The 22,820-nt window shown below is 40.5% G+C and overlaps 1 protein-coding gene across 2 annotated transcripts in view; it reads right to left on the bottom strand.

Moving 5' to 3' along the window:
• MGLL (monoglyceride lipase) overlaps positions 1-4,642 on the bottom strand; it is a 162,283-nt gene extending 157,641 nt beyond the window's left edge. The window contains exon 1 of one of the 2 annotated variants that reach the window (XM_019430943.2): positions 4,592-4,642. In XM_019430943.2, coding sequence (XP_019286488.2) covers positions 4,592-4,627 — 36 coding nt within the window. In that variant the 5' untranslated portion in view covers positions 4,628-4,642. The remainder of the gene's footprint in view (positions 1-4,591) is intronic. The other variant, XM_019430941.2, reaches the window with a different exon arrangement.
• Between the last annotated feature and the right edge of the window lie 18,178 nt (positions 4,643-22,820).

Raw genomic sequence — 22,820 nt, 5'->3', positions numbered from 1 at the left:
TGGGATTGCTTGGCCAAAGGCGAAAGGCATTTGTAATCCTGAGAGATATTGCCAAAGGCTCTCCTTGGGGGCTACATCATTTTGCAACTTCCCCCAACATTGTATGAGAGGGCTCATTTCCTTCAGAGCCTCACCAACAGACTCTGTTGTTAATCTTTGGGATTTTTGCCTATCCAATGGGTAAGAGATGCTTTCTTCATACAGTTTCATTCTCATTTCCCTTCTAAGTGAGGGTGAGCGTATTTCTTACATTCTAAGGCCATTTTAGATTCCTTTTTTGGTGAATTGGCAATTTTTAATTGTTTTTCTTTTTTCTTGGGTTGTTACCTCCTTTTGTGCCAGATTCCCAGCCACTCCATACAGTAACCAGATTAACTCTGTGTCTGTGATGTATGATGAAAATATTTCCACAAATTTATCATCTGTCTTTTCACTTTGCTTTTTAAACTTTTCATTTGGGGAATTTCAAACACTGACATAAGTAGAGAGATTATATAGTGAACCACATATACCGATTACTCAAATGCACCCATTACTAACGCATGGCCAATTTTCGTCTGTCTATAATCCCATCAGCTCCCATCCCACATTATTTTAAAGCACATCCCACTCATCACAGCTTTCATTCATAAACAGCCCAGTAGCCTTAGGTAAAAGATTCTGTTTGTATCTCTCTTTTTTTTTAATTAATTTTTTTAATGTTTATTTATTTTTGAGACAGAGGGAGACAGAGCGCGAGTGGGGGAGGGGCAGAGAGAGAGGGAGATGCAGAATCTGAAACAGGCTCCAGGCTCTGAGCTATCAGCACAGAGCCCCATGCGGGGCTCAAACCCATGAACCGTGAGATCATGACCTGAGCCAAAGTTGGATGCTCAACTGACTGAGCCACCCAGGCGCCCGTTTGTATCTCTCTTTTTTTTTTTTTTAATTTTTTTTTTTCAACATTTTTTAATTTATTTTTGGGACAGAGAGAGACAGAGCATGAACGGGGGAGGGGCAGAGAGAGAGGGAGACACAGAATCGGAAACAGGCTCCAGGCTCCGAGCCATCAGCCCAGAGCCTGACGCGGGGCTCGAACTCACGGACCGCGAGATCGTGACCTGGCTGAAGTCGGACGCTTAACCGACTGCGCCACCCAGGCGCCCCTGTATCTCTCTTTTAAAAAACATAATTACAGGGGCACCTGGGTGGCTCAGTCAGTTAAGCGTCCGACTTTGGCTCAGGTCATGATCTCACATTTTGTGGGTTCGGGCACCACATGGGGCTCTCTGCTGTCAGCACAGAGCCCACTTTGGGTCCTCTGTCTCCCTCTCACTCTGCCCCTCCTCCACTTGCGCTCACTCTCTCGCTCTCTCTCTCTCTCTCTCGAAAATAAACATTTAGAAAAAATATATAATCACAATACCATCATCACATATGCAAAATTAACATTTCCTTAATATCATCCAATAACCAATCAGCATTCAAATTTCCCTGAACACACATCATGATTAGTTAATATGCCTCTTAAGTCCCTTTTAATCTGTAGGTTCAGCCTCAGTCACCGTTTCTTCTTTCCCTTGAAATTAATTTTTGAAGAATCAATTGAGCTGTTGGTCTAGCAGAATCCCCCACAGTCTGGATTCTGCTGAGTGTGTCCATGGTGTCTCTTAACGTGTTCTTCTGTTGTCTGTTTCTTCTCTAAATTGGTAGTTAGATTTAGAGACATTATCAGATTCTGATTTGATTTTGACTGGGGTGGATGGGAGGCAAAACAACTTCATAGGAAGCGTTGTGAACTTCCTTCAAGAGGCCCTTTGTGTCTGCTTGTCTCTCTTTTTGTGATGTTGGCAGCTGTTAATGATCACTGCCTAAATCCATGTTAGATGTTGCTAGATGCTGCAAAATGATGTCTTTCAAACTCTACCCATCCCTTCTTCATTTATTTGCTGAAATACACCCGTAACAAGACACTTCCCTGAATCATCTATTCTGTTAACCAGAAGAGCAGTTTATGTAACAAAGACAAGATAAGTGTCTGTTTCTTTTCCTCTACTGCCACTTTAAAAAAATAATGATTTGTTCCCTAGGATACTCCAAAGGGAGATATTGTATTCTTGCTATTATGAGCTCATTTCTTTTAACATATTTTGTGTTTCCATCCATCATAGTTATTACCACTGTTGATGCTCCAACTGTCCCATGTTTGGCCTGTGGGAGCCTCTCCAGGTTGGCTCTGGAGCCCTTCACACACAACCTCAGTCCTCATTATGACTTTCCCTGGCTATTCCGTCCAATGAGCGGTTGCAGTTCATCTTGCATATTTCTTGGTCCAGACCTGGAATTAACCTTTCCTCCAAGAAGCCTGCTTTCCTTTTTGTGGGAACGGTATTTAGAGACCACAGTGTGGACATACTTACAATATAAGCTGTTCCACTTACTGCACACAGCTTTATTTATTGCTGTGTAAAAGGAGTAATCGGAGCCTCAAAGTTCTTGGAAACTAGAACGTGCTTACTGAAATAAGACATTCCGTGAGTACAGAGAACGTCATGGACATAGAGAAACACCACGTTAGTGATCTGGAAAATGAAACCAAATAGATCTAAGGTGTAGAGCAAAGAGACAAGATGGAAAAGATGAGAGAGAGAGAAAAATTCAGAGACATAGAAGATAGATCCACGGTTTAACACTCAACCATTAGGAATTCTAGAAGAAATGGAAAGAAACCACAACAGAGAGAAAATAATTTTTAAAACAATAAGTGTAAATGCTGCTTGGCCCAGGGGCACCTTCTGGGAAGTGGGAATGGTAACTAGATCAACTTCATCAGGAAAATGTAAAAAAGAAAATAAAAAAAAAAAAGAAAATGTTGACTCCGTGGAGATGTGTTTCTGATGTACTAATTTACTGCCTGGGACCAGCATACAGTTACATCTTTATCTTCTTTGGTTTGTTGTAATCATTTATATAATTCTGTAAAATCAGGACCCAGGTCTGCCTGAGGTGAATCCATATTCATACACGGTCCTTTCCCTGGAGTTACCAAAACAACCCCAACAACAAGCTGGCTTATCCTTTGAAAGGCAGTCTGTTTTCTGGGAATCAAAGTACCTCCGGTTAGGAAAGGGGATGTTAATGGCAGGAAAAAAAAAGAACATACAGAATAAACACAATAAATACACTGGAGAGCCTCTCAAACTGGGGAAAATACTATATTGTGCTTTCTCCGTTGGCCTAGAGCAGGGGTGAGCAAAATTAGGTCTGAGGACCAAACCCAACTCTGCCTGTTTTTGTGTAGCCTGAACGCTCTGGATCGCTCTTCAATGGTTGGAAAAAATCCAAACGAGAATAATATTTTGCGGCGTGAAAACATACAAAACTCACATTTCAGGGTGCACGAGTAAAGCTTCACTGGGAGACAGCCATAGTCATTCACATTTCTCAATGGCGGAGTAGAGTCATTTCAGCAAAGGCTGAAACATGGCCTGCAAAGCCTCCAATGTGTAAAATGCTCACTTTTCCAGAAAAGGTTTGCCGACCTCTAACCTAGAGGGTGTGGTAGCATCACCACCTCTCCTTCAGCCCAGTGCTCTAAGGAAGACAGTTCTCAAGCTAAGAAATCACTGAGGGCCCAGCAGGATTTCATTTTATCTGAAACTCACAAGCAAACATTCCAGTGAAAATTCAGAGGTAAGGTCAAGAAGAGATCCTAAAACCCTCAGAGATAAAGCAGGCTTTGTAGAAGGTAAGGGAATTAGGCTTTTCCACCAGACTTTTCACTGGCAATACTGGACCCAAGACTGTCATGGGGCCATGCTTCAGAATTCTGGGTGAAGACTTTGGAACCTAGAATTCTAGACCCACCCACACCTTATATCAACGTGAAGGTAAGAGAAAGACATGTAAGAAAAACAAGAACTCATAATTTATTGGCCGTAGTCTGGTTTGTTTGTTTTTTAAATCTATCCTAGGAATTCTAGCAAAAAGTCTCTAATAAAAAGACCACATAGGATACAGCATATTGTGGCATCTGTATGTGGCCCAGAAAGAATGAATGAGGCCAAAATGAAAAGAAAAAGGATCCAACAGGGTGATGATTCTCCATCAGGGACGTGTAGGAGGACCACACAGAGTGCATCTTAAAGATGCGAATTCCCACGTGCTCTTCGCAGATCCCGATGCAAGACGCTGTATTTTTTTAAAAAAATTTTTAACATGTATTTATTTTTGAGACAGAGAAAGACAGAGAATGAGCAGGGGAGGGTCAGAGAGAGAGGGAGACACAGAATCCAAAACAGGCTCCAGGCTCTGAGCTGTCAGCCCAGAGCCGATGCGGGGCTCGAACTCACGGACCGCGAGATCATGACCTGAGCCGAAGTCGGACGCCCAACCGACTGAGCCACCCAGGCGCCCCGAGACGCTGTATTTTAAGCAAGTTCCGAGGTCACTTCCTTAGCTCTCTCGGAAGAACTGAGCCACATTCTGGCCTCTCTCCAGCCGCATTTCTAATGACAAAGAATGACATTCTCTTCTCTGTGAATCCAATCATACCACTGAATAGTCTCACTTATTCAACAAATACGTATTTAAATATTTATTCAATGCTTACCAAGGCGCTGTCCTCCTCTACGCTTTTGGGCCGCATCCATGTTCAAGCAGATGAAAATCCCTGCCTTGGGTGCTTTCTCAAAATTCCAGAAGGAACACTTACATGATCATCATGTGGTAAATGAAGTCTATTGGCCTTCCATTTTTAGAATCAGAACATGGAAGACTTACTCACAATGATAAAACAGATGTAAATAATGTAAGCCTTGGCAACCTAAAAATAATAGGACTTACACAAAATTATAGGATAAGGGATAAATGGAGGGGAAATTTAAGTATAAATTTCCTCATCTCTCGTGGTGGCAAGTAGAGGGGTGGGGTGAGAAATTTTTATGAAATAGTTGGGGAGAAGTTCTCGATTATCCTGAACAATGGTGCTAATTTTTTTTTTTTTTTTTTTTTTTTGCACAGGATTCAACTCTTTCTGCAGAATAAATCCTAAAGGAAAAAATTATTGGGTAAAAGGGTCTGTGTGTTTTTAAGGTTTTAATATAATAAACTGCCAAGGTGTCCTAAAAACTGTACTTAGCCCATCCTAGGTACAGACTGCCAGTTATGAAATAAATAAGTCATGGAGTTAAAGACTACAGCATATTGTACAGCATATTATAATGATATTATAATAAAGTTGTATGGTGGCAGTGACTCCAATTACCATGGTAAGCATTTCGTGATATACAGGATCGTCAAATCACTATGCTGTGCACTTGAAACTAATATTGTTTCAACTTTTGTATGTGAACGATGCTTCAATTAAGAAAAAAGAATAGGGGTGCCTGAGTGGCTCAGTCGGTTAAGTGTCCCACTCCAGCTGAGGTCATGAGCTCGTGGTTCCTGAGATCGAGCCCTATGTTGCACTTTGCACTGACAGCATGGAACCTGCCTGGGATTCTCCCTCTCCCTCTGCCCCTCCCCCACTCTCTCTCTGTCAAATTAAATAAATAAACTTAAAAAAAAAAAGAATAAAGAATAATATAGTCAGTTCCACCCAAAATATTAAGCTCCAACCATAAAAAAATATCGTACTACTTTGTAGTTCCACAATAGTATAGGAAAGTACCCACTACCTGAAACTTCACCTACCTTGAGTTTTATACAATTTGAATTTTTTTCTACTTAATATAAGTAGAAAGAACCCTGACATGCCACAGTTTGAAAATTACATTTGTCTACAAATAAAAGGAAATATTTGCTTCATTTTCTACTTTTTTTTTTTAACGTTTACTTACTTTTGAGAGAGAGAGAGACAGAGCACGAATGAGGGAGGGGCACAGCGAAAGAGGGAGACAGAATCCGAAGCAGGTTCCAGGCTCCGAGCTGTCAGCACAGAGCCCGACACAGGGCTCGAACTCACAAACTGTGAGATCATGACCCGAGCTGAAGTTAGACGCTTAACCGACTGAGCCACCCAGGTGCCTCAAGACAAGAAACATTTAAAAAGTAGAAAACGTGGGCACCTGGGTGGCTCAGTCGGTTGGGCGTCCTATTTCGGCTCAGGTCATGATCTGCCGGTTCGTGGGTTCGAGTCCCATGTCGGGCTCTGTGCTGACAGCTCGGAGCCTGGAGCCTGCTTCGGTTTCTGTGTCTCCCTCTCTCTCTGCCCCTCCCCTGCTCGCTCTCTCTCTCTCTCTCTCTCAAAAGTAAATAAACATTAAAAAGAAATTAAATGTTTCTTGTCTTTGTGATTGTTCTGTTCATGTCATTCATTTCCTATTCATTCCTGCAAAGTTCTTATATGTTAAAGATACAAATTAGTTGCCTATTACGAAGATAGATAGATACATAGACAGCCAAATTTTCCCCAGTTCACATTTGATTTTAATCATTGTGTGGTGGTTTGTCACATAGAAACATTTAAAATGTCAAGTAGTCAATCTTACCGCAATTTTCATTTGTTTTTCTTTAGGTATCAGAATGACAAAGTCCTTCCCTACCCAGAAATCACCTACAATTTCCTCATCTTCTTATGATTTTCCCTCTTATTATTCCTTTTTTTAAACTCTTAAATTCTTACAGTATTAAAGATGAACTGTGTTACATTTTGTGAGATAGCTTTTCAACTTATTTCTCAAATACCTAACGGAATTTATTATATTACCTTGCTGTTTTTATATGCCACATCTAACAGACACCAATTCCCATAAACACGTGAGTCAGGAAAGGGACTTCATTGAGTTCCAGTGAAATAGCTGTCTGTTCTTCCCTGGGCTCCACGTTGCTTTGTTTCGTGCAATTGCATTACAGTGTTTCAGTATTCCACAGGGTAAGTCACCCCTCTTGTTGTTGTCTTTCCTAAACTCAATTGGCCATTCTCATATTTATTTCAAAAATTTGTTAAAGTTTTCCTTAGGGGCGCTTGGGTGGCTCAGTCCGTTAAGCAACTGACTCTTGATTTGGGCTCAGGTCATGAATCATGGTGGTGAGATCGAGCCTCATGTCAGGCTCCCCGCTAGGCATGGAGCCTGGCGTGCTTAAGATTCTCTCTCTCCCTCTGCTCCTCTCCCCACCCCCTCTCTCTCTCAAGAAAAAAAAAATTAAAGAGGGTTATCTGGGTGACACAGTCGGTTGAGTGCCAAACTCCTGGTTTCGGCTCAGGTTGTGAGCTCACGGTTCCTGAGTTCAAGCTCCACATTGGGCTCTATGCTGACAGTAACAGTGCAGAGCCTGCTTGGGATTCTCTCTCTCTTCCTCTCTCTGCCCTTCCCCCACTCGTGTGCACACACATACCCTGTCTTTCCCAAAATAAATAAAAACTTCTTTAAAAACTTAAAATTTTAAATATAAATAAAACATAAAGTTTTCTTTCTTTACTGCATAAAAGTGAAAAAAATTAATCTCATCATTGGTTCTATTTATTGTCATTTTTTTTTTTACAAGAAATGCCAAATGCAATATTTCTTGGACTCTTTCGTGTCTGAGTGGGACTTCTTATTTCCTTTCTACTAGAATAACTCTTTGGCTGGTTGTCATCATCCTGGGTCACACCTTCTTCCCCTCAGAACACCACCAATGTGACATCACTACAGTGTTTACTGGAAATGAAGGCTATGGAGGAGAAATCAAAACTGACGTCCTGTCCTCCCTTGTAAATGACTTGTTCATCCATCTGGATGCCTGAAAAATTACATCTTTCATCTCAAAATTCAGTAACTTCACAAAGTGTAAGGTTTTGATTGTTCTGTATGAATTTTCCTCTAAACCATATGTGCCCCTATGAGCCAAAGATGTTATTGGTCTTTCATTAGAGGGATTTTTTTCTCTATTATATTTATGAACATTCATCTGGTCAATGTCTTGGGTTCTGTATTTGACTCTCGTTATCTTTACGTTGGTTCATTTTGTCATTCCTGCAAATCTGTCACCTTCTTCATTGCTTTAGTCCTTTTGTATTTTTCCTCTGAAGTTACTGTGATTATCTCAAACTTTTTTTCTATATCAGGAATTTGATTTCTGGCTCCTTTTAAATTATGTATCAGATCTGTCATAGTGTTTGGATCTCTTTTCCGCATCTCTTTTCCGCATCTCTTTCCTTTTCATTCTGTTATTTTATTACCTCAATATTGAGCTAGTTTGATTGAATTCATACCCTCTTTCAATTCATCTGCATCATGAAAAACACCTTGAAGTTTTCTTCTGTTTCTCAAATTATGTTTTCTTCCAGACTGGGTTCTTTATTTCCATGCAATATTTTGTGCATTTCTGTTGTTACAAACTTGCATAGCTGTGCGCCATTTCTTTTCATCTTGCACATACTAATGATGGTCCCCATCTGTCCAGATCTTCTATTTTCTCTGCTATCATGTGGACAAGTCCCCCTTAGTGTTTTCTCCACCTGATCTGACACTCCTGGGTCTTCCCCTGTGAGCCACAATTGATAGTCTAAGAGTTGTTTTAGACTAAATTGTGTGTCACTTGAGGGCACGTGTGGTGTGGGTCGGAAGCAATGCTGTCCCAGCTGCAGGTGCCTGAAGACCTTACCAGGGCACTGCCCGTTGCTCTCTCTTCTGCACATTCATTCGGTGTCTTGTATCTGGGACAACCATCCTCACAGAGATATGTCCCACTCTCATGGGCATTGAGTCATTTTCTTCATGTTTTGGGCAAAACACCAAAGAATCCTGAAAATGGCCCCTTCTGGCCTCCTCTATAATCCGTGGTGATGTGTGAGATGTCCTACTAAGAAAGATTTTCCTTTTCTCTTCCCCAGGGCTGCATAGCTACATACTCCATCCACTTTTCTTCCAGTTGGAGGCTATTTGGTATTTCTTTTATATACTTTTGGTATTTCTTTGCGACAGTCAATGAAAAGGAGGATATTCATGAGTTTAAAATCTCTCTCAGGGGGGTGCCTGGGTGATTCGGTATGACCTTGATGAGCTTCCAACCTTGGCTCAGGTCATGATCTCATGGCTCATGGGTTTGAGCCACGCATCAGGCTCTGTGCTGACAGCTCAGAGCCTGGAGCCTGCTTCAGATTCTGTGTCTCCCTCTCTCTCTGCCCCTCCCCCACTCATGCTCTGTCTTACTCGCTCAAAAATAAATAAACATTAAAAAAAATTTTTTTTTAAATCCCTCTCAGGAATTTCAGCAAATGACCTTAGTGGACCATCCAACATATTAGAAGTTAGACTCCAGAGCCCAGCCTAGATTGGCAAGGAGAGAAACTACAAAATGAGAAGGGGTACTGGGGATTGCAGCAAGCCAAGGGGGAGAAGAGGAGAAGCAGAAAGGAGAGAGCCCAGCTACATGGCCAGATACTGGGTATCAGATGTAAAAAATGACCAATGAAAGATCCATAGAAACATACGCATCATTTGATGTGCTTTGTTGCATTATGAAACTATTCCGCGGCTTCAAAATTCCAGCCCTGTGGACTCCACACACAACCTTGGGTGAAAATACTGTGCTGGCATTATGGATGTCATCCCAGGAAAAGAAGCAGCATGAAAAGAGCAAAGGAAGTAAAACTCTAGAACGCAGATCACAAAATCAGTAGAAGTCAGGAGTGATCAAGGGAATTATAATTCCTCCCCCACTATTAAGCCCCATATGTATTGCCAGGGGAAATCAGGTTTTAAGATTTCTTCTCAGCCAAAGGGAGGATGGGGTGACATCCAAGATACTGACACAGTTATAAATGTTTAATAATAAAAGTTACAAATTGCCCTTGAGACAATTTTGGTTACATCCACGTTTTTTGAGTTTTGATAATGTGGAGTTGTAGTTATGCTAATTAGTGTAGTTATCAATGTGGGACTATGTCAGAAGACTTCTAAAGACCTCTCATATGTAAATATTTGACGAAACTATTATTCCTTAGGAATGTTTGCATTTTTTTCATTGAAGTAACATTTACATATGGTGAAATGCAGATCATAGTATGCAATCAATACATTTTGAAAAATATCTACACCCTTGTAAGTGACACTCAGTCAAGATAAAGAACATCTCTATCATCCAGAAAATTCCCTTGTACCCGCTTCTAGTCAACTGTCCCCACTCAAAGCAACCACTACTCTGATTTCTGTCACTGTAGATCATTTTGCCTTTTCTAGAATTCCATATAAATGGAATCATACAGTATGTACTTTTTTTGTCTAGCTTATTTTACTCATATTATTTTTGAGATTCATTCATGCTGTTATATACATCAGTGGTTTGTTCCTCTGTATTGTTGGTTAGTATTCCATTCTATGGATGTGATACAAATTGTGTGTCTATTCTCCTCCTATTTGACATTTGTGTTGTTTTTAGTTTGTTTGTTTTTTACTATTTTTTCTGTGTATCTTCATGTGAAGATATATTTTTGTTTAACTTTGGTAAAACCTGTAAATGGCATTTCTGGGAACTGCATTAGTTAATGTGTTGGAAAACACCAGTTTTCCAAAGTTGTACCATTTTATACTCCCACAAGTCATATGTGAGACTTCTGGTTGCTCCATATCCTTGAAAACACCTGATATTGTCCATCTTTTTAACATTGGCCACTCAGTTGGATGCATAATGGGACCTAATTTGGGTTTCAGACTGCATTTCTCTGGTGACTAAGACATAAACATCTTTTCATGTGCTCATTGGCTGTTTGTATTTCTTCTTTCTGAAGTACCTATTTAAGTCTTTTGCCTTTTTTTAAAATTGGGTTCTGGTGCCATTTGTTGAAGAACCAATTGACTATGTGTAAGTCTATTTCTAGACTCTTTTCTATTCCAATATCCATTTGTCCATTGTGACACCAATACCATGCTGTGTTTCAATTACTTTAGCCTTGTAGTAAGTCCTGAAATCAGACTGCGTGAGGGCTTCAGCTTTACTGTACTCTTTCAGTATTGTTTTGGCTACTCTATATTCTTTGCACTTCATGTAAGTTTTACAATTCACTTATCCATTTTTCCTGGGCTTTTGATTGAGATCAGATTAAAACTAAAGATCAGTTTGGGGAGCTTTTACATTTTAACTAAGTTGAGTCTTCCAATTGATAAGCATGGTATATTTCTGCACTTACTTAGACCTGTAATTTTTCTTGCATAAAATGCAAGTGCATTTTATGTATATATAATATATGAATAATGTATACACAAATAGTCAAAAAATATGAATGTGCGATATATTTTTTTAAATTCTGGAGTTCTAAATGACTGACAAAAGACTCAGCACAGAGGGAGAACCCTCAATGAACACTATGTAGAAGTTTTAAGTACTACTATAATAATGATGTTTTGATTTTTAAGCATGGTAGCAGCTCTTAGTGAAGAAAAATGATACTGGAAAGAAGACGTCAGTCTTGTGTAAACATCTTCCCCAGGCTTACCTCCCATGACTTGTTGCCCCGCTCATCATTTGTTCCTCTCAGAGGTTTCTGCTCATTGCCACTTAGTCTGTCCCCTTGCTTCCGACCGAGTACCACTCCCTGGGGTCAGGTGCTCCCCGCCTCCTTCCCAGACCATTGAAATAATGTCCTAACTGGTCTCTGTGCCTCCAGTCCTCGAGTTGCCAATTCACCCCGCATGCTGGACTCCAAAGTTAGTTTTCAAAACATACACCTGCATATGTAATATATGTTTGTTATTTCTGTTAATTAAAGCAGTTCAGACATATTGGTTGTTTTCCTTTAATATGGCTTGCCAAATATAATCTCTGTATATCTATGGTTATTCTGTTAAATTAGAAATGATTAATCTCCCAGTAAATAAATTAAAAGAATATGCTCTGAGTAATTTGGTTGTTAAAATATCTGAATCATCACTCAGATTTCTTATTTAGTTACGAAAACATATGAAATTGAAATACTGCATTAAAGCAGAATACATCTTCTACCTCTGTGAAAAAAAAACCCATTAACTTACCACCAAACCAAATCACTGGACTACATGCACCCTTTGCAGAAGAACAAATAGAAACTGAGGTCTCCTTGGGGCGCCTGGATGGCTCAGTCAGTTAAGTGTCCGACTTCGGCTCAGGTCATGATCTCACAGCTCATGAGTTCGAGCCCCATACCAGGCTCTGTGCTGACAGCTCACAGCCTAGAGCCTGCTTCGGATTCTGTGTGTCTGTCTCTCTGCCCCTCCCCTGCTCATGCTCTGTCTCTCTCTCTCAAAAATAAATAAATAAATAAATAAATAAATAAATAAATAAATAAATAAAATAAAAAATTTAAAAAAAAGAAACTGAGCCTCCTTGATTAATGATCTGAGTTGAGTCTTCCTGATTGTGACATAAATCATGATGTAAAATGTGATTAATGCTGACTGGATGTGAATAAAATCCACACTACCTGGAAGCCATGTATTCAAAGACGGATGGTTTGCCATCATGTAAACTACCTTAAGAGAAGGCCCCCTGTGTAATTTTCAAAATATAAATAAGCAACAGAAAATTTCTCCTCAATAGAATTACAGTTTTGTGCCTTAAGGTGGTATATCTGCTTTATTTTCATTACCGATGACTCTACAATCCATTCTACAAACCTGACATAATTATGTTGAGAAAAAAAAACAAAACAAAACAAAGAGATGTGATACGCTGCTGTGTTTCTGCTTGCCAAGTTGGAAAATGCTCTACCGCTATATTCCAGCAGTTCCGACTGACAAACTAGCATCCATCATGCTTTGCATTACAATTTTTCTTTGCCATTTTCTCCCAGCTCATCATAACATAATTATGTTCCATTTTTTCTAGCCAGGGGCCTGTATTTTCTTTCATCCAGGACAACAGCTGCGAAGCCCAACCTTGATGCTTCCTCAAAATGGTGAAATGTGTTTGCTTTTTCTTGCAGTCTTGGCAATTCCAATTTTCACACTCCTGCTTGACAAATTTTCTTGCTGCCCAAAAAAACAAAAAAACAAAACAACAACAACAAAAAAAACCAATCAGCCCTGAAACTTTCATAGGGCTTTGCAAAGGAGCTCCCACGGTACTTAGTTCTCTGTACTGTAATTGATCCTTGAGCCACGTTGTTTGGGAACGTGTTGAGAACACTAGCTGCTCTCGTTCTTTTTATAGCTTCATAATTGCCAAAGGAGAATTGTCTTTGTGTCAAACCCATTGGAACATTTTTATTCTTCTTTCTATTTATGTCTACTCATATATACGCACATCAACATTTTCAGAGAGATAGGGATGTCAGGCCAAAAGCTTGTCAATAAAAATCTGATGCTTCATGGAAAAAATTCTAAGATCTTGTGTCCATGGCAATAATAGCTACCAGTTTTTTGAGCGTTACTCTGTAATGAACACAGATAGGTGTTCTGAATGCTTTTGGTGAAATAGCTCACCCATGCTTCACAAAAACAGTGAGAGAGGTGCTACTATGATCCTCACTTCTCAGAGGAGGGAAAATAGGCCGAGAGGGGTTGGAGAAACTTGATGGAGACCCCACAGTGGATGTGGTTGTGCCGGGCGGGGGGGATATCCAGGCAGCCAGAGCCTACATCAAGTCTCTTGCCCTCCCACTGTCCATGGTGGTCATCACCAGCTCCCAAAACACACGAGGCCCAGGTTTATCCCCTCCTGGGCTTGTTCCTTGGGAAGTACAGTGATGTTGAAAACCTGATAGACAATCCAAGACTTGTATACTAGATGTCTTCTTGAAATTTCTCTTCCTGATTTATATAGAATTTAAACTGCTGTGGTCCTGGCTGCACACTATTTATTTGAGTATTTACGGTTTTCTTTCATCCCCACGTGGCGATGTCGAATAGGAAATACAGAGATTTACAAACTGCCAGTGAATGGAGGCTTCCGTGGTCATGTAAGACTGGAGAGGCCACTTGTGGGAAGACCAGAGACAGAGACACAGAGGTACCTGTGGAGTGCCAGCCACTCTTCCAAGCCTGGGTGGCAGACATGTGACTAAAGAGGCTTTCAAGATAACCCAGCCCCAGTCACCAACTGCCTACAGCCCCTTAAGAGACCCCAAGCAAGGACTACCCAGCTGACCCAATCAACCCCCCAACTCGTGGACTTTTGCTATTTTTTTTAGCCACTCTCTTGGAGTGGTTTGTTACATAGCCTTAAGATAGCTAAAACACCAGGCAAAACATCGGCAGAGAATATCGGGGAGAAAAAAACCCAGCAGGCTCCCATGTCAATCAACTGTTTGCAGAAGGACCCACTGCTGTGATGTTCTCATAACATCTGTTGCACTGGGGCCAGGGGTAGTATGTGGGTAGGCATCTTACCTGTTGGACTTGTATCCCGTAGACTGGATCTGACTTAAGAGTGACATAATGCATTGTGTCAGTTATCAAAATTTTGCTTATCATCTGGGGACTGAGAAGAGTCTATCAGTCCATAAACAAGAACCAAGAGGAAGGACCTTACAAAGGCAGATAAAGTAGAATCACTCTCTTGACCAGGCAATGAGCAACTCACCATGTCTGAGAGGCTGAGTCTGTGGGCCATTAGTGATGCCTACCAGGTGTACCCAGGCCAGGAGCAGGGAAAGAAGAACCCCTGTCAAGAGCCTGTCTGGTTGTACCAGCCTCTAGGGGCTGGGGAGGAAAGAAGTGAGTGGCACAATGCCCACATCCCAATCAAGTCTGCTAAACTAAAAACTTTTGTAAGCAAAACTCTTCTTATGCTTCTTGTATGTTCCTGGCTTTCTCTTTTGTACCCCTTGATGTTTAACAAGTTCTTTTTAAAAAGTCCATCCTAGGGGCACCTGGGCAGCTCAGTCAGTTGTGTCCAACTCTTGATTTTGGCTCAAGTCATGACCTCACTGTGAGTTCAAGCCACGCATCAGGCTCTTTGCTGACAGTGCAGAGACTGCTTGGGATTCTCTCTCTCCTTCTCTCTCTGCCCCTCCCATTCATGCTCTCTCTCACTCAAAATAAATAAATAAACCTGAAAAATAATAAAATAAAATAAAATAAAATAAAATAAAATAAAAACTCCATCCTACTTTGGCGATGCTATGGGAAATCATATTTGGACCACAGCTGTAGAAAGGGAATGATAAGATAGCAAAAAAAAAAAAAAAAAAAAAAAAAAAAAAACCAAAAAAACAAAACAAAACCCAAATAATCCAATTAAAAATGGGCAAGACACCCAGATAAACATTTTTTCAAAGAAGATACACAAAAGGCAGACAAGTACATGAAAAGACGTCCAACATTACCAGCCATTAGGGAAATGCAAATCAAAACTAAAATGAGGTGCTAACCTCACACCTGTTAGAATGGCCATCCTCAAAAAGACAACAGATAATAAATACTGGTGAGGATGTGGAGAAAAGGGAACCCTGTTGGTGGGCATGTAAATGGTGCAACCACTATGGAAAACAGCATGGAGGTTCCTCAAAACATTAAAAATAGAACCACCACATGACCCAGCAATCCCAATTCTGGGAATATAACCAAAGGAAATGAAATCACTAGCTTGAAAAGATATCATTGTAGCATTATTTACAATAGCCAAGATATGGAAATAGCCTAAGTGTTCATTGGTTGATGAATGGATATAGAAGTTGTTGTGTATGTATATATATATACACACACACAATGTATACACACAACATATATTTACACACACACACACACACACACACACACACACAATTTATAGATAAACTTATAAAATTGGAATATAAATCTGGAATACAGATGGAATATCATTCAGCCATAGAAAACAAGGAAATCTTGCCATTTGCAACAACATAAATGGACCCTGAGGGTGTTATACCAAGTGAGATAAGTTGGAGAAAGATGAATAATGTATGATCCCACTTATACGTGGACTCTAAAAACAAAACAAAACAAAAAAACCCCAAACTTATAGAAAAAGAGATCAGACTTGCGGTCACCAAAGGCAGAGGGTGGAAAGAGAGGGAATTGGAGAAGGCAGGCAAAAGATGCAGCTGTAAGATAAAGAAGTCCTAGGATGTCACTTTCAGCATGGTGACTACAGCTAACACCCCTGTGTGATATACAGGAAAGGTGCTAAGAGAGTAAATCCTAACAATTCTCATCACAAGGGAAAATTATTTTCCTTTCTATTTTTGCTCCTTTTTATTGTCCCCATATGAGATGATGGATACTAACTAAGCTTTGAGTAGTCACCATTTTCCAAAATATGTCAGTCAAACTATTATGCCATATACCTCAACTTACACAGTGCCATTTGTCAATAAAACCAGAAGTGGGGGAATAATTTCATGGAGAGAAAAGTAAAATTACTATTTCAAAACCATGACAAAAAGAGACAGTAATCTCAAAGAGATATCTGCACCCCCATATTCATGGCATCATTATTCACAGTAAGCAGGACACAGAAACAACCTGAGCATCTGTCAATGGATGAATGGATAAGGAAGATGTGGTCTATACACAATGGAATACTATTTAGCCATGAAGAAGGAAAGCAATCTCATCATTTGTGACGCCATGGATGGACCTTGAGGGTATTATGCTAAATGAGATTAAGTCATACAGAGAAAGACAAATATGGTATGATTGCACTGATATGTGGAATCTAACAAACCAGAACCCAGAGAAACAGAGAGTAGAGTGATGGTCACCAGAGGCTGGAGTCTGGGGGAAGTTGGGAGATGTTGGTTGAAGGGTGTAAACTTCCAGCTGCAAGATTAACAAGTCTGGGGAGCTAATGCATAGTATGGTGATTATAGCTAAGAACACTGTATTATATACTTGAAATTTGTTAAAGAGTAGATCCTAAGTGTTCCCACCACAAAAAAAAAAAAAAAAAGAAAGAAAGAAAGAAAGAAAGAAAGAAAGAAAGAAAGAAAGAAAGAAAGAAAGAAATGGTAATTAGGTTATTAGGGTATTCTTTTCCGGCACTGTGGTTTGCAAAATATGTCCAAGCGGGAAGCCAGGGTGAATTTGGAGGTCACCTCATGTGCTTCCCTTGGCTCAAAGATCATGGCTCCAAGCTACTCACTGCCCAATGCCTAAAAACTATTGCTTAAGTTCTATCCATTTTTTAAAGTTATCCGCAGTAAGAGGTCACATTTTATACCAGCTACTCCATCACGGCCAAACTGGAAGTCTGTTGAATAAGTAAATAGGACATCAAAATACATCAAAAAGGACAGTTCAAGGTTACCCAATAAATGAACACGGAAAACTAAATTACTGGCTCTCTCCTGCTGGACCCATCCTATATCTAAGCCAGTATCTTGAGCACAGGTCAGAGTTTCCTCCTGTTTCACCAGCATGTCTTACAGCCCGTCCCCCTCGGGTTGACACTCTATTTGTTTCCCCCTCTCCTTCCATCCTGAGTCTTTCCTAAGGCACAGGAATCACAAAATGGCCATTATGTGGAAGAAAGTGAAATTCGCCAAAAAAGCCCAAAAGGGGTCTCAAAATACAAACACCATATAACATGATATGAAACAGGACAATGGCTTCCAATACAGAAATGTATTCTATTGAAGGCCAAATACAACAGGAGAAATTAGAAACCCCTGAATAGCTGTTGGCTTGTATTGCATTTCTTAAAAATGTTTGTGTATTTATTTTTGAGAGAGAGAGAGCATGTGCAAGAGAGCAGGAGAGGGGCAGAGAGAGAGAAAGAGAGAGAGAATCCCAAGCACGGTCCGGCTGTCAGTGCAGAGCCCAACACAGGGCTCGAACTCACGAACCGTGAGATCATGACCTGAGCCGAGATCAAGAGTCAGACACTTAACCAACTGGGCCACCCAGGCGCCCTGGCTTGTATTGCATTTAACAAGACAGAAAATCCTCTGGATAATACGCCCTAATAGAGGAATAGCAGTGACAGTTTGAAGCTCAAAATAGCTATTCAACCAAAATAGGAAAAGAGAATATATATTTGCATTTATATTTTTTTATATCTTACATTTGAAGTGCTACTGAATGACCTACCATTCCCACTCTCTAGCTGAGGTTAAATAGATAAATAAAAAGGTATGTTCCAGGAAGGTAGGCAGGAAGGCCCCAAGAATATTCTGGGCACCTGCTACAGCTAGCCAATATAGGGACTGAGGGTTTATCACAAAGAATCTATAAAATGGAACGAAGCATATAGACAATTAACAGCATTAACAAGCCAGCATATGCAGCGCTGGGCACACTTATAGGTGCTTTAAAATATTTTTGAATAAACATATACAGCTCAAATCTTTAAGCATTCATCCCCAAGACTTCCCTTCACAGACTACGCTTAGATTCTTTCCTGATTCCCTGTGTTGACCCGAGATCTTATCCACTCACCCTGTTTACTGTTTTGGAAAATTTGTTTAACTTGGAAACCACTGTTGCATTTCTCCACAGCATTCTGTCCTCACATCTGGCTTTGCGGACCATCAGCTTGCTGAGTGCACTCACGCCTGCTAATGTTTCCACAAGCTTTATTTTGGAAATTTGGTGCACTTTGGCTTTGAAACATGTGTGCAGAAGATTTTTAACTTAAGAAGCCCTGCATGCATTGTTATTTTTAAATAAATGTATGCGACTGTTAAACTTTGTGCTTCTTGGGTTTTGTTTTCCACAGCTGACTGGGACATTCCCAGTCGCGAAACAGGGTTGGCAAAACAGCTGCCATGAAAAAGGGGACCCGTGACCAGGAGAGATAACCGATGACAGAGTCTGCTACTGTATCGGCATGATGTTGTGAAAAAAGCGCCCCATGTGAAGGTGTGAAATACTAAGGTATGAGACTCCCAAACAAGACTTCTTTTTTTATGTTTATTTATTTATTTTGAGAGAGAGAGACAGAGAGAGACAGAGAGAACGAGAAGGGGAGAGGCAGAGAGAGAGGGGAGAGAGAATCCCAAGCAGACTCTGCACTGTCAGCACAGAGCCCAATGTGGGGCTCGAAATCACAAACCGTGAGATCATGACCTGAGCAGAAATCGAGTCAGAAGGTTACCCGACTGAGCCACCCAGAGGTCCCTCCCATACAAGACTTCTTAAAGACCCAGAAAATTAAAAATATATGGACATATTAACGCATATTAAGTATATCATATGAAACATAACATTTATCTTAAAATATGCCCATTCTAATGAACATTCAAGTGGTGGAACTGGAAGGAATTTAACATTTTTCTTCCTAGAAAGCAAGAATTTTGTTCTGATCTCAATCCGGCCTCTATTTGTGACCACAGGTGAGTCACTTAAACAATCTGAGTTGTCTTGGTTTCCTTGTTTGGAATCAATGGTTCCTCAAAATTCCATTTTACTCTTCTCTTCCCTCCCTATCCCCTACCCCTGGGAGTGTGTAATTCTCTGGGAATTTACTATTGTTTGTTTCAGACACTTAAACTCTTTTAGCTAAGCATTTAGCCTAAGGATTGCAGTAAGAGAATGGTTGGTAGGAAATACTTTTCATGCATCAAAGCTAATGTTCAGAGCACAGAAAACAACCAGCAAATGTCTGACTCCCAGTGTCCTGGTTACACTGTCTTTGCGAAGCCTAACCTTTTAAATTTGTTTTTGGGGCTCCTAGGTGGCTCAGTCGGGTAAGCAACTGACTTTAGCTAAGGTCATGATCTCGCGGTTCGTGAGTTCAAGCCCTGTGTTGGGTTCTGTGCTGATAGCTCAGAGCTGGGAGCCTGCCTCGGATTCTGTGTCTCCCTCTCACTCTCTCTCTCTCTCAAAAATAAATAAAAATTTAAAAAAATTTTGGTTTTTAGTCAGATGCTCTGGGGTTAGTCATATGATGAGTTAATTCATAAATGACTATGTTTCTTGTTACATGGACCAGCATTGTCACATTTGTCCTCTATAATGAACATACAGATGGATGCATTTTCCTTAAAATACTGAAATCATCAGAACAATTTGCTAAAAATCTATGGATTCACAATTCTGTTCGCTCAAACAACTAATTACACTTCCCTATGGCTCTTCCAATCTTTAGGCACTTCTAAACACCCAATTTGCAAGTTATAATGAAATAACACAGTCGCACATGTGTGATGTATTTGTTTCTCATATGTTTGTACACTATTCTAGAACTAGGTAATCCTCATTCGCAATGGCTACAAAATATTTAATGAAGTTGATACAACAATTTTTTGTCAGCTTTATCTGCCTTCTACTGAAATAAGTGAGTTAAGGTCTATGATCAGTGTGCTTTGTCTATTTCTCCTTATGTCTCCTTAGTTTATGCTTCACGAAAGATGTTATGATTTGATGCATAGATATGCATAATTGTTATATTTCCATAGTGGTTTGTAACATGGTAAGGTGTCAGCTTTTGTCTTATTTAATACTTTTGGGCCTGAATTTTACCTTATTTTATACCAGGATTATGTCTCCATCACACACACACACACACACACACACACACACACACACACACGGTGTTTTTGCTGGTGTATCTTTGTCGATGCTTTTTATTTCTTTTTTTAAATCAAAGTACAATTAACATACAGTGTTTAATTAGCTTCAGATGTACAATACAGTGATCCAACAATTCTATACATTATTCAGTACTAATCACAAAAAGTGTACTCTTTTTAATTTTTTTTAATGTTTTTATTTTTATTTTTTTTTTTTTTAAATTTTTTTCAACGTTTTTTATTTATTTTTGGGACAGAGAGAGACAGAGCATGAACGGGGGAGGGGCAGAGAGAGAGGGAGACACAGAATCGGAAACAGGCTCCAGGCTCCGAGCCATCAGCCCAGAGCCTGACGCGGGGCTCGAACTCACGGACCGCGAGATCGTGACCTGGCTGAAGTCGGACGCTTAACCGACTGCGCCACCCAGGCGCCCCTAATGTTTTTATTTTTGAGAGAAGAGAGAGACAGAGCATGAGCAGGGGAGACACAGAATCTGAAGTAGGCTCCAGGCTTTGAGCTGTCAGCACAGAGCCCGACGTGGGGCTCAAGCTCAAGAACTGTGAGATCATGACCTGAGCTAAAGTCGGACGCTTAACCGATTGAGCCACCCAGGCACCCCACGATAAGTGTTCTCTTAATCCCCTTCATCTTCTTCACCCCTCCCCTACCCTCACCTCTCCTCTGCTAACCATCAGTGTGTTTTCTGTGCTTAAGAGTCTTCTTTATTGTCTCTTTTTTCCTTTATTTGTTCATTTGTTTTGTTTCTTAAATTCTACATATGAGTGAAATCATGTGGTATTTGTCTTTCTGTGTCTGACTTATTTCACTTAGCACAATACCCTCTAGGTCCATCCATGTTATTACAAATAGTTTTTAGTTTTAGTTTTTCTATTTTGCTTTGCGATGTAATCTGAAGATCTTTTTCTTCTAATGGGAGAATTATATTTGCATTTATTAGCATGACGTGTCTGGTCTTGGTTTATGTCGTATTGTATACCATGTTTTCTGTTTTTAGATGCTGCATTGTAGCAATTCCCGGTCACTTTTTCACATTGTAGCATCTTTGAAATTGAGATGTCTTGCAACCAATGGTGCCTCACGGTTTAATTGGCAACAGAGATGATTAAAATGATAGTGATCTTACAACTGATCCAATGTTAAGATTTAATAAAATTTGGTATATATTTTAATATATATGTAATGTATTTCCTCTACTTTTTATTGCAGCTCTTCAACTACTAAGGAATATTTGTATTCTGTTCCAGTGGTCAGCTTTACATTTATCTGTTTATACAACACCTGTAATGTCTTCTTTGTTTTGTCTAAAAAGTGAACTACGGAATTAGCTTCTGTCTCTGCTTCCTTCACCTCTCCCTGTCTTTTCCTCCCCAATTTTCAGCAATAATACTGTTTTTCTTAGTGTTTATCTTTTTATTAAAACATTCTTAAGTTTGGACAACATGATTTGTCAGCATTAAAGGCAAAGCAATCCACAAGCTTATTGTATTTATACATTGCCAGGGCATACAACGATTACATTACGTATCATTTAGCTTTCTGTGTTTAACAAAACACCTCAGAATGGAGTGGCTTAAAGCAATGAACATTCATTATTTGTCATCATCCTATGGGTTGGCTGAGCAGCTGGCTCCCCTGGGCCAGCTTGGCTACATGGTGTAGTCACGGGGTTGGCAGCAAGACTGGTCCTGAAGGGCCTCACTCAAGGGTCTGGCAGTGGCTAGATGTCAGCTGAGGCAACAGCCACACACCTCTAATCATCCAGCAGGGGCTCGTTCAGATGGCAGCAGAAGGGCTTCGGCAGCAAGAGAGGGCAAGCCCCAACACACCAAGCACTTTTCAGGTTTCCACTCGCATTACCTCTGTTGCTCCACTGACCCAACAAGTCACTGGGCCAAGCCCAGAGTCAGTGTGGAAGAAAAGACCATTTTGCATGGGCTACCCCACACTCTGTTCCATTCATCTTGTCCCCTGCTTTGCTTTTGCCCAATGTCTCTGATCAAATATTTCCAACATTCAATTCTCTTGTGAAGTCTCCTCTGCCATTCCTTGGTTGGTTGGAGTTCATCCTCCAATATTTCCCTGAAGAGGGGCTCATGATAGCAGGGGTGGGGTGGGGGAGCCACCCTCTTCTAATCTGTTCAAAGGCACCGTATGTGCTGGGTGCAGCCAGGGCCTGAGTCTCAGAAGGAGGATGTAGCTAGAATATATAAGCTGGGGGATCCTACTCATCTGGCCCAGCTTCTGTTCCTGGGCTGCTATATGTTATTCAAGTCAGCCGCCAGCCCTTGGGTCTCACTGGGTGCAGAGACTTTCTCATATCCACTAGCCAGACCAGAGGTCTCAGAGGCCCTAGTGGAATTTATATTCCTGAAGAGGAGCCAGCATCATCACCCCAGGGTCCTAGAGGAGGCCCTTCCCACAATGTGTCAGACCCATTACAGTTCT

Source organism: Panthera pardus, unplaced genomic scaffold (genome assembly GCF_024362965.1).
Source record: "Panthera pardus isolate Hobbes unplaced genomic scaffold, ASM2436296v1 HiC_scaffold_8, whole genome shotgun sequence".
Taxonomy (NCBI): Eukaryota; Metazoa; Chordata; class Mammalia; order Carnivora; family Felidae; genus Panthera; species Panthera pardus.
This window is presented reverse-complemented; position numbering and strand designations above follow the sequence as displayed.